The sequence below is a fragment of the Taudactylus pleione genome, unplaced genomic scaffold, assembly GCF_031769625.1.
Source record: "Taudactylus pleione unplaced genomic scaffold, aTauple2 ptg000556l, whole genome shotgun sequence".
Taxonomy (NCBI): domain Eukaryota; kingdom Metazoa; phylum Chordata; class Amphibia; order Anura; family Myobatrachidae; genus Taudactylus; species Taudactylus pleione.
In genome coordinates, this window is record NW_028284958.1 from 23,731,084 (window position 1) to 23,746,943 (window position 15,860).

Sequence of the window (15,860 nt, forward strand, 5' to 3'; positions counted from 1 at the left end):
AGCATTACTTTTGGGGGACAAAGGAGGCACTTGACAGGTGTGATAATTGACACGAACTTAAAAGGTTCCTATCAGGGACTTTCCAATTTGCTAAAAAAATATATTTAAAAATCCCATTATTATCATATTACTTCTCATCACCCCTCTCCTGTCACGAAACACTGCCGTGCAGTAGTGTTCACTGCTAGCAACCATCAGTCAGTGACAACATTACACACTTCTCCCACGCACTTGAGAAGGGAGAGTGACCAAGGAGGAGCCCCGTCACAGTGCGGATTGATCTATTGTGTCTTGTCAATCAGCGTCTGCCACGCCCCGTTACTTTCAGTAGCCCCTGGCCTGTGATCCGTTTAGAATAGGGGCGTCACCCCGAGGTAGGCGGGGCCACAGGGGTGTCTGCGGGACAAGGTGGGAGTGACCGCTGCTGCCATGGGTGGAGGGATACCAGCAGAGGGAGGGAGGGGGTGACGCGTTATGGGGAGCGGGGGGATGAAAAGTTAGACGTGAAGAAGAGGGAGAGAGAGAATTAGGCAGAGAGTGGGTGAGGAGTAGGGATCAGTGTGACAGAGCAGCAAGGGAACTAGTGACAGCCCGGTGTGAGTGTGTCTGTGTGGTGACAGTGACTCCCTCCTGTTGCCCTCTACTCACTCTACACTGCACCTCTTTCCTCTGGGGGGCTGTCATGACCTCCATTCTACCCTTCACCCCCCCAATTGTCAAGAGGCTGCTGGGCTGGAAGAAAGGGGAGCAGAATGGCCAGGAGGAGAAGTGGTGCGAGAAGGCGGTGAAAAGCCTGGTGAAGAAGCTGAAGAAGACCGGACAGCTGGACGAGCTGGAGAAAGCCCTGGCCACCCAGAGCATCAGCACCAAATGCATCACCATCCCCAGGTGAGGGCTGGGGGACACCCCTCTGCCACATCAGCCTCCCCTGTCACAGTGGTGGGGGCACTCTACAACGTGCTGCCCAGAGCACACTCTATATGGGGCATGGTAATGTGGGGAGGGTGACTGTATTTTGTAATCATTTACAATATAAAATACAATCCTGTAATGTTTCCTAAAGTATCATCATGAAATGAGTGGGTGTAAACATGGTGGCTGGGCCAAGGTAAAGTGAACATTCAAACCTAATTTTCAGCATTAAAGGAGAACAGATTTACAAATGTGCACGTAGGTGTATACAGTGAGTTGAGAAGAGGTGGTGTAAACATAGAAATCTACATATACATTTGTGTCTCTGTAATTGACTCCTATAAAACCTTCTCTTACGTAGCACAACTTTTTAATACTCTTATTATCCGCATGTAAATAAAATGCAATAATGTATGTCATATATAAATAAATAATATTATTAATAATAATACAAATTATAATAATAATAATAGTGAAAATAATACTTATTTAGCTCCTTTTGTAGTTTTGCATTCTATTGTCACTCATTTAAAGCCCTCTAACTTTTCTATTGCTCCATATCAGTTGCAAGATTTGTTTTTGGTCCACATAATAGGCTAAATGCTCACATATAACCACAAATTGAGGCCTCCCAACTTCAGTTCCTGTGATGATATGCGTCACACACACTGCTCCCAGTTTCGCTACATAAATGCTACCAATAGTTCCTGTTATTGTTCCACATATAGCCCACTTCTATTGTGTATTGCATCCTCTCTATATACACTTTCTTCTAGTTATTTTAGTTCACATAATCTGCCGCTCCACACAATACATCTGTAGTGTTCCACAAAACTTTTCCTAAATTGCTCCAGATAACTTGTAAGTAACCTACATATGCAATGTTTATTAATATAAAATGTAATTAAAATAAGTACTCTCGTTTTTTGTAACACCCCCCCCCCCCCCCCCCCCCCAGCTCAAACAAATGGCATGGATATAAGGTGTCCCAGCTTCTACAGTTACATTTAATGTAGTATAGCAGGAAAGTGTGACTGCAGTGTATCAGTTCAGTGACAGTCACACTTCTTCCTTAGAAAGTGGAATTTGTTTCTGAAATTTACTTAGAAGTTGTTTGTTGATTTGTTTTCATTATTATTATTTTTTAATTAGCATTTCGCTAAATGTATTACATGAGTGAAAAAAGACAGAGCATATGAGCAGCGAAGGATGATACATAATCTGCATGTTATAAAAGTGGCCTGGGAAAGCGGGGCATGTGAGTACATGTATAGGGATGTGCAGGGGGGCTGATCGGGCTCAGTGCTGAAAATAGTACAGTTGTAAAGCTGGAATTTACTTTACCTTAGGTATAATCCAGTTGAAGGAATTTCCAGGTTATCTAAATCAGATGCTTTCATTTATCTAAGACAGATCATGTACACCCAAAGCTACTGACATGAAAACACTTGGGGCCTGATTCAGAGACGCACGCTATTTGCGTGCGCTCGCTCTGAATCAGGGCATCCCTATTTTTATTAATTCCGGCCTCCAGGCCGCTCACACAGCTGTAGGTGACCACCCACAGCTTGTGCGAGCGGCCTGGCGATGGTCGCAATTATCGCGACCATCGGCATTGCGAGGAGACCCTTGTGGTAGGGTCTCAGCACTCGCAATGCCAAGTGGACTTCCAGCTCTAATAGAGCCAGAAGTCCACTACTGACATCACGAGCGATGTTAGTAGGGCCGCCCACTAACGGCAGGCGTTTCTTCGGGAACACCTCCGTTTGTTCATCCACCCCCCCTACCCGCTTACAAAACGGGGCGAGCTGTCGATCAACATTGACAGCCGCCCCGTTTTGCTGCGAGCTCCAGAGCGAGTGAAGGTCTCACTTGCTCCGGGGGTCGCGCACGCCACGCGTGCGCACTGGCCCACCATCGACCCAGTTACGAGTGCTATGCGCGAGCGGGTCTGAATCAGGCCCTTGGTGTCTATGAGGAACAAAGTGTCCTTAGGATTTATAGCCCTGGAAAATCATAGCCTGTTTATGATTTTACTGTAATGTAAACACATAATCGGCAGGAATAATGCAGAATCTTGGTGTTTTACCTCTGCGGTTGCTGCCAGGGGACGCATGCAGTTCCACTGACACTGGCGGCCATGGTCCCTTCAACATTCTGCACCTGAAATAGGCAGGATCACTGTCCAATGTTGCGGCTGATGGTCCTCCGATAGTGCGTATTTGTACGCACATCGGCGGATTTGCGCTGCTGCAGATGGTCTCGATAAGACGCCCATCGGTCGTGCATTATGCATTAGCATAAAGACGCAGTAGTGGCTGCAACAAAAGTCACAGCCGCTACTGCAACTGCCTCCACCTGTGAATCACCCTCTTAGAGGGAAATGTATTGGCCTTCTAAAGAGTGGAGAAGTTGCCCATAACAACCAATCAGCTAACTGTCATTTCATAGAATGTACTTGACAAATGCTAGCTAGAAGCTGATTTTTTGCTATGGTCAGCTTCTCAACTTGTCCACTTCTCCACTCTTTAGAATGTTTGATACATCTCCCCCTTGATATCATGCATGTGGTCAGTTCCATTATCAGAGAATTACAAGGAGTTTGCTCGGTACCTGCATAGTATTCTTACCCCTTCTGGCTACTCTAACATTCATTTCTAATTTGATGTGGTTGCCCAGTCAACTCAATCAACAATTATTTAATAAGGCTGCTTTATGAACATGCAAAAGACTAGTGCAAATGTTGTCTTGTGATGTTAAGCACCTACTTTTGTGCCCGCTGCACGTGTCGCTACTGGTAAGTGCATTGCAGCAAGACCCATAGCCTTTTTCCCACAATAGAATAACATTTTGGTTGAGGAGAGGACATCTTCTGTGTGCACTTTAAAGGAAAAGCCCATTACCAGTTTTGACCAAGGTAACAAGAAAGTGTTCAACCACACATAACTACCACATATGATATATACAGGTCTTATGAAGCTATGCTGAGCAGTACGATTGGAGAAAACAATAAAAATGTACTATACTAAAGGTGGGACAGTCACAGGTCAGTTGTCGGGCCCAGTGGGCATGATTCAGAGGTGGACGGTAATTCATGCACGGCTGCAATTTCTTTTGGATTCGCTGTAAGCGGCGTCCATTGCAAGACACTTTAATGTCCGTGGACAGTGCAAATTCGCCTGTGGGCTCAAACACTCCACCATCAGCGCATCATTGCTATCACTGTGCACACTTACTACGCCCTATTGCTGGTGCAGAGTCTCATGCTGAACTTTCTCTGAACATGGGACCTGATTCAGAGCCGGACGCTCGCCCACCTCCATAAATATGGAGCGTCCTCCTGGACGCTCGTATAGCTGTGGGTCACCACCCACAGCCTATACGAGCGTGCAGGATGATGGTCGCGATGGTCTTGACCATCGCGACCATCGCCAGTGCGAGCAGAAGCCTGCGGTTGAGTTTCTCAACCGCAAGGCCAGGAGTGATTTTGGCTCTATCAGAGCCAAAATCACTCCCACTGACATCACTAGTGATGTCAGTGGGGCCGGCTTCTGACGGTAGGCGTTCCGTTGGGAACGCCTCCATCTGGCAGGCACGCCCCCGGCACGCCCACCAAAGGGGGCGTGCTGTCAATCAACATCGACAGCACGCCCCCTTTGATCAGACACAACAAGCGAAGGAAAGTCCTTCGCTCGTCGCGTCTCGCGCATGCGCACGACGGAGCTCCCTCCGTCGTGCGCATGCGCAGTGCACACCATCGACCCACTTGCGAGCGGACAGCCGCTCGCGAGTGGGTCTGAATCAGGCCCATTGTCTCTGTAGCTGTGTCTCTGTGTTTGAGAATGCAGCCACGCTCACTGACACACCCGTGACACAACACGCCCATGAGACAGACTTTTTTTGTATTCACTTCAAGCCTCCTCCCAGGAACCCCCATGGCTGTCCGCCACCAACTCTATGACAATCAACTCCGTTCACAACAGCGGTATCAGCATACACTAAGTGGTGCACCTGCGCAGTAACAGATAATCGCTTATCTGCGCAAACATCGACGTTGGGTCCACTTCTGAATCAGGCCCCGTGTGAGCATACAGATCTTGTGTTAGCTGATTTGACATTCAGCCTGAAGGCAGCCTTGTGTGCTTGCTGAGGGTACTTGGTACCTCTATGGATTTCTGATCACTTAGGCAAACAACTAGAAAAGTACAAGTGTACTTAGGCCCTCATTCAGAGCCGCTCGTTAGCGGCAGTACGCTCGTTCCGAGCGATGTTTGCACATCTGCGCATGCGTACGGTTTTTAGTACGCATGCGCGAACCAGTCAGTGCGGCCAAAAATCGTTTGTACGCTATATAGCGAGTGCCTGCTATTTTGAGTGACAGAATGAGGCGTATGTGGGTGGTAACAGGGGAAGGTGCTTGAAAATGGGGAGTGGAGATCCGAACGCAGGCGTGCTTAAAGGTCAAAACGGGCGTATTATGGGTGTGCATAATTAATACAGCAGCGTCATTGACCACGTCACTGGGTTATTTTATAGCCAGAACTGCTCGCAAATTTGTGGTAGCAAACACCAACCACAAGAATAGCGAGCAGTTCATACGCTGGTCGATGTACTCGATTAATCTAATAAATAGCGGACATGACGTATGGTGCGAGCGGCCAGGGGGCGTTTTTAACAAATAAACGAGCGTATGTTTTGCTCGCTCGTTCAGACTTAGAGGCGTGAACAGACTGCAATTTGCGAACGGATCATTTGAATAGCCACCCCTTGTTTTTGAACGAACGACCGCAAATAGCGAACGGCTCTGAATGAGGGCCTTAATTTTTTGAATATATAGTTATGAACACACAAAGGATACTCATAGCACAAAATAACAATAGTTTGGGGGCTCACTACACAAAGAGCTTACTAAACAAACCTATTCTAAATGGGCTGTGGTCACCGACTCCTGGGATGCTGTCCTAAACACCGAGCCACACCCCTTACTCCTGCCAGTGTGCTAAAGCCCGAGTCTGGTGTCCTTCTTTTGGCACTTGCACAAGCTAACAAGCTCAGCAGAGACTTGACGATTTGATCACCGCCACGATTCTGACCTGTCCAACAGGAACTATAACCCCTTCCCAGTACTGTCCTGAAACAGGACAACTAGCTGACGACTCATATCTTCCTTTTAAACTGGTTTTCACAGTGTTGTGGCTTCATTGGGATGGTTGAGGCTTCATTGGGATGGTTGTGGCTTCATTGGGATGATGTTAGATGCAATGTCCCTGCTTGATTGAGTACTTGCATATTGGAGCTTCCATCAGTTCCTGGTTTTGCAGCATGCACTCTGCAATGAATGGCTCTCAGAATTTTCTTCTTTTTTGTGGCATTTGCTAGGTAATAAAACATACTGTACTCTGCTCGTACCCTTTAACCCTACATTAAGCCACATAGCTAATTCTGGGAAGAATAGGCCCGGAGCTGATCGGCACTTCCAGGACAACATGGCCGACCATTAATGCCCCTTTCACATCTCCAAAATAACCCGGGTTATTGCCATGTTGAGGCGGCTCAACCCGGGTCGAGGAGCAGTCTAAAAGCACCACTTTGGAATAACCTGGGTCGAGCAACCCGGCATTTCAAACTGGGTTATAACAAGCAGTGTTAAACACGGGTCAGACTCGGGTCTATGTGAACTTAAAAGTGTCTGACCTCGGTTATTCAACCTGGGACTCAGGGAAAAGTGCTGATTGGCTGCTCTTTGTATGCCTTGATGATGTCAGCAGCCTGAGCCCTGCCAGCACACTAACAGAGAAAGAGTGAGCTCTCAGATTTTCAGCACCATGGCAAATTGGAGTCCTGATGAGGTGAAGGAGTTCCTGAGAATTAGGGGTGAGGCAGAGATTGCCAGACAGCTGACAGGAACTGTAAAGGATTCTGTTATATATAAAAAATATAGCACAATTGCTGCAGTCCTCAAGCTTCCACAGGATTCAGCAACAGGTAGTAAATAAATAAAAATAATTTAAGAAAAACTACCTAAAAATTCAAGACCATCTTGTGCTCTGTCAGCCATGATTGCTGCAATGCTGTCCCCACCCCTCTCCTTTTGTTCTATTCTGACACCTCATATTTCTGAGCCTAAAAGTCCATTTAAAATTACATCCATGGAGTTTTGGAAGAGGGCCAACCCGAGAATAACCCGGCTCGAAAGTGCAGTGAAAATAGACCAACCCAGGAATAACCCGGGTCGAAAGTGCAGTGTTAAAGGGTTTGACCAGGGTTGGACCGGGGTTCAAGACCCGGGTTTGAGATGTGAAAGGGGCATAACAGAGTTAGTATTGCAAAGTCTTTAGCCACAGACAGGTTCAAGTTCTCAGGGTTTCTTTGGTGAGCTGGGTGCCCTGGGTGATAATAGCTACTTTAGAGGACTAAAAAAATTGGTGTGCACCTTAAAATGAGCGTGGCTGGCAGAAATGTGCATGGCTAAGGAAGCAGTTTTTGCAGTTTGTAAAAGAGTCCTGGGCATAGATCCTTTATTGTCCAGTTAGTGGGGTGAGGTAAAGCAGAATATTTTGAAATGTAACTTGAAGGTGGATTTCTCCTCTGATTAATGGGATAGTGTGTAAGTGTCCAGAAGTGTTGGTGAAATAGATGTGTTGAAGCTAATAATAGCAATAACATGATTTAGGTGGGTTTTGAGATGAGGAAGATAACTATTATTAGTCAGGCACTTTGATGCATTTAATGACCACCATTCTAAATCCCATATTCATTATATTATATAACTGCAATATGTGTAACTCATGTAGATGTTGCCTGGTACTATTTCTGCTATGTTCTCGTCTGCATTCTTCCTGTATTACCTGCACATGGGGCATCCTTATGTATGGCCCATCTGTACTTCATCACGTCGATAAACCATTATACCCCTTTTACACTAGAGCAAAAACCTGGGTTTTTGCTGGGTCTACCCAGGTCGCAACTCAGTGTAAAAGGGTCATTGAAAAATAACCCTGGTCAAGTGACCCAGCAATCCAACCCAGGTAGCTACCAGGGTTGGACCCAGGATGGACCCGGGTAATGGTGCAGTGTAAACGGTGCGACCCAGGTTATCCGACCTGGGTCATGCCTAAACTGAGCTGATTGGTGGTTGTGGAGCAGTCACCTCCCACTTTTTATGACCTCACAGGTTTAGCAGGGCAGACCTGGGTTCAGTGTGAACAGGGCTGATCTGGGAGTAACCCAGATCGAAGGTGCAGTGTAAATGGGGTTTGACCTGGGTTGGAACCATGTCCAAAAACCCAGGTCGGACCTGGGCTTTTGGTGGAAAAGAGGTATTATTCAGGTTGTATATGGTTGTCCTGGTTCTCCAACCGGGGCATTTCTATTGCTAAATACAAAATGAGAATAGAAAATTTTCTTTTACAGGTTTCGCTTCCTGTATATATATTTTTTTAATAGAGGTCCAATGTAGTGCAGAAAGTATGTGAATTTAGATTCATTATTTGTAGTGTCTTTAAAAAAAAAAAACAATCTATTATGGTGTGGCCCCAATATTGGAGGATACATTTTCATTGCTCAACATTTAAGGCAATTCTGTACTTTAAAAATAATAAATAATCTATTTATTATAATTTGCCCTAGTTGTCTCTGTTCTTTACATCCAGTATCAAATATATATATATATATATATTATATATATCTCTTCACGTATTGAGGGATCAGGCTGCTATGTTGGCTCTTTGCTCAGCTGTGAATTGGAAGTCTAGTTGTACCCTGTCATACTGGACAGTAGGCATTGGCTATGCAATTATCTGTTTGCTCTCAGCTCATTCACAAGCAAATCGGATATAATCTGTCATACTGTCTGTCATTATCTCATTCAGAGCACATTCTTATGTTTGTTTACATTCACCAGACATGTGTTGTTTGGGTGGTGTAGTAAGGAGCGGCTGTGTTAATAGACACAGGTATAATCCTTGCTCATATGCATGCTCATAGAAATGTCACATACCTTCTGGTATTGAGGAATCCGGCTGCTATCCCAGCTCTGTGTCCAGCTGTGAATTGGCAGTCTAGTTGTACCCTGTCATACTGGACAGTAGGCATTGGCTATGCAATTATCTGTTTGCTCTCAGCTCATTCACAAGCAAATCGGATATAATCTATCATACTGTCTGTCATTATCTCATTCAGAGCACATTGCTATGTGTGTTTACATACACCAGGCATGTGTTGTTTGCGGTGTGTAGTAAGGAGCTGCTGTGTATGAGCCTTTCATGCTCATAGAAATGTCACTTTGTATTAAAAATTCATAAAGAAACACTTTTATATTTGATTGAAATAGATCATTCGGCGATGTATTGTACCAAAATGAAACATTCAGAGAATTGAACAAGGACAAGTGCTTTGAAGAGCTCTAGGCTCCATGTATGCAGGTTTTGTCAGGACAACCAGAGCTTTCAATTGTACATATATAATAAAGATATCTTATTCTGTTTGAGAGATTCCTGAGACAACTGCTTTCCTACAGTAGATAACTCCTACAACATTATACTTTCAACCCCACAAAATCACATCAGCACCAGGTTATTAAATGTATGACTGGTCACTGGTGGTCACTAGTAAAAACTTATTACCATGTTCTCATGAATGACCTTAATGTGCTAAAAGCTGGAAAGGCTGTTTGGCAAGCAGCTTTGTACTCATAGGGCGGAATTAAATTGTTTTCGCGGCCTGCATCTCCCGTCTAAAGTGACAGGAGATCGCGGGCCGCTATGCAATTGTCCAAGATTTTCGTGCTGAACGCGCCCATAGAGGTCAGGTTTAGCCGCGTAAAGCAGCTAAACCCGACCAAAGTGCTGGGCCCAAACATGTCACTTTTCGCACATTTCAGCTCTCATCCCCCAGGGGCTGCGAGCTGAAATGTAGCGCTGGCAGCTCATCGTGCCCGACAGGAGCAAGAATTGAATAGCTCTGTCGGGAGCGATAGGGGCTGGAAAGAATTGAATTCCGCCCCTAGTCCAGTTGGAGTTCATAGGGATAATCATTTTCCATATATCCCATACCTATTTGTTTGGCCATAGGTCATTTATAAAGTAGGAGACTAGCTTCACATTGCACTCTGATTGTTCAGCCCAACCTTTCAATGACCAACTCAATGATATCTGTGGCCAAATTGGCCATGAATCTAGTTTCATTGGTGATCTGGACAAATGATCAGATGCGCCATTCATAAGCCATGAGAACCTCTCCTTGGTCACTATTACTTTAAAGAAATGTTAACTACAACAAACTTTTTTGAAGTGTTGTTAAATTAAATAGGCCTATGCTTAAACATTGCTATTTTGAATCATTATAACTGCTTAGTATTTTATTCTGACTATCCTTTCCTTTAATATGTTGTTATCTATCCAAGGATATTCAAAGTGGGCACGTTAGTTGGCACTGTACCACACGCCATCTTTCTGGCTCATTGTCAGAATTAGGGTGTGCAATCTAGGGCCCCTCCCCCTATGTATTCTGTACTGTGTGTATGTATGTATTGTACACTGGAAGGGACGAGACTCCTCCCACCTTGATTAGCACTCCTCTCACCTGTTCCTGGGTGTTTTTAATTAGCAAGGAGTCCTTGCACTCCAAGACTGCACATCTTATGAGGCACACTGTGGGTAAGACCTATTATATATATGCTGTGTCAGTTTTGGTACTGGTATTGAGGTGCGGGGCTCTCTGGGCTGGTGTGGCTGGAATGCTTCATGGCATCATAATGTACACTTTTCACTTCTTTAGTTTGTTTTTTGTATATGTAGCACTTTATACACTTTTTATTATAACCTCCTACTTATGTAGGACTTAACACATAGGCTTTCTTCTTTATTATTCTTTAACCCTCACTTTAAATCTCACACTAGTGTGATGCCATGGGGCGGTTCTGCTGAGTTGGCCTGGGGAGTCCCGTGCCCTGTATTTGTTCCATAGGAGTGTTAGGGACCTGCCTGATAGAGGTCACCTGGACGCGGTGGGCAGGCCCATAATTATGGCCATTATTATGCTAAGAACCTCTTGGATGCAATTTAGCAGTATTATTATTAGGTTCAGCATAGTTAGAGTGTGCACTTGCATATGTCCCTTTTTCGTTGTCAGAATTGTAAGAAAACCCTGTCTCTCAATACCTAAGCGGTGAGACAACACAGTATTAAAAATGTTCATAGTTTTCCCTTTAAATATTGCATCATTTGGCATCTAACAATAAGCAGTGATGCAATGAAAAATGCTTACCGTAAAGTTGGTTTATTAACCTTTATTTGTGATTCATTATTATTATGACTGTAGTCTTCCTGAGTTTGTTGGCTTTAATCCAGGAATGGTCCAAATACATACCTGTACCTCTTGCTTTTGATGAAGTTGTCCGTGGTGTGTTTGTGCGCCTGTTTTCGGGACTTAAGTATCTGAATAGAAGTTTCTTATTGTACATACTGTTGTATGTTAGATAACATAATGACAACAGTACGTTTGTGGTCAACCTGCATTAGTGGGCGTCCTTTGCTTCTAAGTGGAGAAAGTTTCTCCACTGGTCTTTGTAGTAAGCTCATGCCTAATTTCGCCCACATATGACACAATAGCTGCGTCTGGTCGCATGCCTTTTCTCCAGCAAGTACATATCGTCAGAATAGATTTCTATGCCTCACGAGGATTTAGCATAACAAGTAAGAGGGCTGTACTTCTGAATGTTTAAATTCAGTATAATTGCCGTCTTGTTAAACCCCCCATCCTGTTGTATCAGGTTGCAATATAAGAGCCCCGTTTCAATTAATGATAACCATCTGTACATGTGGATTTCTGTATATGCAGATGTTATTCTCACTATGGAACCCTGGCAGTGCAGAGGGGGCGAGGAGCAGTGTTGGTGAAGTGTTTCCCTTTTATTGCCTCCTGCAGCTGCACTTGTACTCTCAATGAGAACGTTCAACTCTAAATGTGGAATAGTAAGGGAAAAACGTTGCTGATTTTTGCAAATGAAAACATTGTGTTTTATTGAATGATTATCGGCCCTCGTGTAAAAGGGTTGAGTGTATAATGTGTGTATGTAAATGTGCAGATTACATCGGTTTAGTCCCAGAACTACAAATAGAAGCTGTACTTTTGAGTTTTATTTCAGCGGAAAGGCAGTCATTCCCGTCTCTGCTGTAGTTTGAAGGTTGGAAATTTGGTTCGCTTCCAGGCCCAGGGCTCCTGACCTTCGGCAAGTTAGTTTATCGCATCAAAGTTAGATTGTAAGCTCGGTGGGAAAGTGACTAAATGCAACTTAATGTAATTTTAAGGCCTAGAAATAGGTGCACTCTTTGAAAATTATGAAAATCACCCCAAAACGATAGATGCACACATAACATATTTGGGGGACATGGCTGTCTTGCTGCTGGTACTTTGTTATTAGTGGTGACCATTATTATTGTTTGCTAAGCCCCTATGTCTATATCTTGCAGTATAACAACACCACCTATCTAGGTATGACAGCACAGATATGGAAGAGCTACAGTACTTATCAACAAGGGAATGTTGTGGTTGCCCAGTCAGCTTGTAGTGCCAGAGTCAGGAGTATTCTCAGGGTACTACCTGTGTGGAGGGGAGTATATGCCTCTCTTAATTGCATTGGTTTCTTCTATGCGTATTCAATTTGAGCCGAGCAGCGATAATTTTTCGCGGCCCGATCTTTTCGCCTACTTCGCCTATTTTGCAGGATGGAAATGTATCGCGCGCGTGCCCGCTTATCCCCGCATTCAATTTGAAAGTACGCGAAAACGGGACCCGGCAAAACTTAAACAGGCGGAAAGTACTGTCAGAAATGGGGAAATCAGCCTGACACCCCCCAAAAGATGCTCTGACATGGGGGTTCGCTATGGTACCCCCCGATTTGGATTGCTGAAGGTATTTGGTGTTTTTAAACGGGCTCAATAGCTGCTAAATAGCGTTTTTCTATACGTGGTGCATAATAGTATTCAGGAGTATTTTTTTCAGAAAATAACTTATCCCAGCAAATTTGGGGTACTTGAAAATGGGGGACAGCATATTTTAAAGTTGCTAAAGTGAAATTGAAGAAATCGTGAAAAATCCACCTTCCGCAAGCACCTGCAATCAAAAAAACACTTGGGGCATACTTGGGGACCCCCCCCCCAGAGTCAAGTTCGCTAGTTTTTAACTTTGTACCCGGACTTTTTTTTTTTTGCCCCCTTTTTCAAAGTCATTTTTTTGGGTGTCCTTAAGTGTTTTTTAAAAATTTACCTTTGGGGGACAGTCTGAAGGCTGCACACGGGTTCCCGCAATGTTGCACCCCAAATTCTGCACTTTTTTCCGCATGCTATTCATAGGCGAAACTTTTTAGCCAAGTACATTGCATTGACTTTCCGTCTAGGCGAAAAGTCTTTCAAATTAAATACGGGGTAAAAGCAAAACAGACGAAAATGACGTCATCGGCGAAAAAGTATCGCGGATCCGGACTTTTCGCCTCAAATTGAATACGGGACAAAAATAAAAAGGAAATAGAATGCAACACTATACAGGAAAACAAAACTTCTGCTACCGCCTTGCCTTCTGTTGGCCATCTGGTATGTATGGTGAACAGAGTAGTGATCCCTATTTCCCAAGTACATTTCTGCATGCTGCAAAGGACTTCAAAGAATTGGTGTAAACATTTGAAAAAGCAAGATGTTACTTCTATCATGGGGTACACAGAGATTTATATACTTGCTCCTGTGTGACACTAGTGAATGCACCCCAAATAGCTCAGCAGGCTTGTGGCTGGTTTGAGTTTCCCCAACAGAAGCTTATTTCCATTGCTCGGGCAATAAATAGTTTTCCTCTGTAACCACAAACCATGTGACCTTGGAATCTGTGCACAGGGAGTGGTGCACACACAGCTACTTCTATGTACACTGAGCCCATTCCTCTCCCATCTAAAGACTCATTGGAGACAGTCTGAATCAAGAGGAGATGTATTTATAGCCACTCATGCCCTACAGATTTGGGGTGCTGGGATACAAGTCATATACTCATCACCAGCCATACATTTCATTCCTCACACAGCTATTTGTAGGCAACTATTGCTGAAAGCTGGATCTGGTTTGTTAGCAGTACAATGAGCAATATTTCAAGTTCTATTTGCATAATAATAAGGATGCTCTTTTTGTTTTTTGTGCAGGACAGCGAGGATGGTATTAGAAATAGTTTCTATTTTTTTTGTTGTAGTTTTTCTGCATAACTTACCTAGTATGTACCAAGAGAGAGTAAGGGGTATTGTGCAGTAAGGTATGACAGTATATTATGGGGCATATATGTGCACAGTCCTAAAGCGGTACAGGGCAGGCAACCTATGCATTACAGGGAAATAGGTACAGGTAGGGGATTGGGCTGCAGTGGTGCCTCAGTTATAATGGCTCTTATTGTATTAGTACGGTGTTTGCCAACTAATGTTTGGTAAGTGAACAGCAAGCACCATGAGGTGACATAACCCTAAGCAACCACTTGGACATCAGCTTTACAGTGACCACGCGCAGAGGGAAATAGCACAAGATATGTTACTCTAATTGGCTTTATCCTTACTCACTACAGCCCCATAGTGTCTGCTGGCTGGGATAGTCCTATTAAACCAGATACCAATGAAGTGTGGCTGATGCAGGAATGGAGTTGAATTAGTGTAGATGCACGCTGTATACCTCCAGCTGTAACTGTCCAGGAACTTACAGCTTATGACGTATGGCATATGTGTTTGGTTTTAAATAGCCACTTTCGCAAAGCTAGTCACAAAACCCTCACTATAGTTTTTCACTAAACTAGTCCCAATCCTATTGGGTTCAGTAGGATTAGGCGCGGCAGAAAGTGCAGACAGCACAGAGGTGAGAGCTCCAGGCATTAATGCAATTAGTCTGAAAGGGAGGCTGGTTACAGTAATAGGCGGCACTCGCAGGTATCACATTGCTGCAGACAGTTTATTCAATCTCCACTCAAGAACAGCGGGATCTCACTGTTCCCTCTTTAACCCTTAGCTGCCCTGCAAGACGTCTACAGCAAACACAAAAAAGGGGCTTCTCTCATTGGAGATGTGGTAGATATTTCTGGCAGTTTTCCAGGTGTTGTATAATCTTCTAAGAAATGTTAGCTTTTGTGTTTTCAGTATAAGCGACAGTGGAAATGTCTGCGGGCAATGTGTACCTGCTCATTGGACTTAGATTTATCAATGAAAAATAAGTATTCCCTTTCTTTACAGGTAAACTATATAGGATGATACATGTAAATATGCTTTAAAGAAGGAGGGTTGTGTTCAATATATGGCAATGTGCAGCCGTGATGTTCATGATAGCCTCATTTATTTCATGGAGGGAGAATTATCGCTGTTGGTGACAGCAAGATTGCTTGAGAATTTAATTTCCCCATCAAAATTTAACATAACCAACAAAAAAGAGGGTTGATATCCTGATTGTATCATATGTAGGATGGCTTTGTGTGAATCAGCAGTTATTACATCTGACACATTCACAAGGAGTGATGCATTGGTGAGTGGCAGGGTCTATACATTGTTAGAAGGATCGGGAGAATACTTACAAGCAAAAGTGTTTTATGTGCAACAGGAATAGTTCAAGGGTGTAAGAAAGATAAAAAAACATAGGAAAGAACTTATAGCTAATAATGTACCGAGAGAAGTCAAAGGGGCACAGAGGACAGTTGTGCAGGTGGATCTCTAGTTGTGTCACTTCTTGGCATATTTTTCCTATGTGAAATGATGAGCAGCTAATAAGTCTCTAGTTTACCGACCAGCCAATCAGAGTCCCTAAGCTGTTTTCTGACAGTGCCATTCTCTCTGTAAATGGGGTTGTTTGACATATATAACCTGGGGGTATATTTACAAAAATGTGGGTTTTTAGAAGTGAAGTTGTTGCTCATAGCAGCCAATCAGATTCTAGCTATTC

The 15,860-nt window shown here is 43.9% G+C and overlaps 1 protein-coding gene across 1 annotated transcript in view; it reads left to right on the forward strand.

Moving 5' to 3' along the window:
- Positions 1-497: 497 nt before the first annotated feature.
- The window catches only part of SMAD3 (SMAD family member 3), an 88,259-nt gene continuing 72,896 nt past the window's right edge, over positions 498-15,860 (forward strand). Inside the window, exon 1 of the mRNA XM_088452771.1 lies at positions 498-888. Coding sequence (XP_088308897.1) covers positions 683-888 — 206 coding nt within the window. The 5' untranslated portion in view covers positions 498-682. The remainder of the gene's footprint in view (positions 889-15,860) is intronic.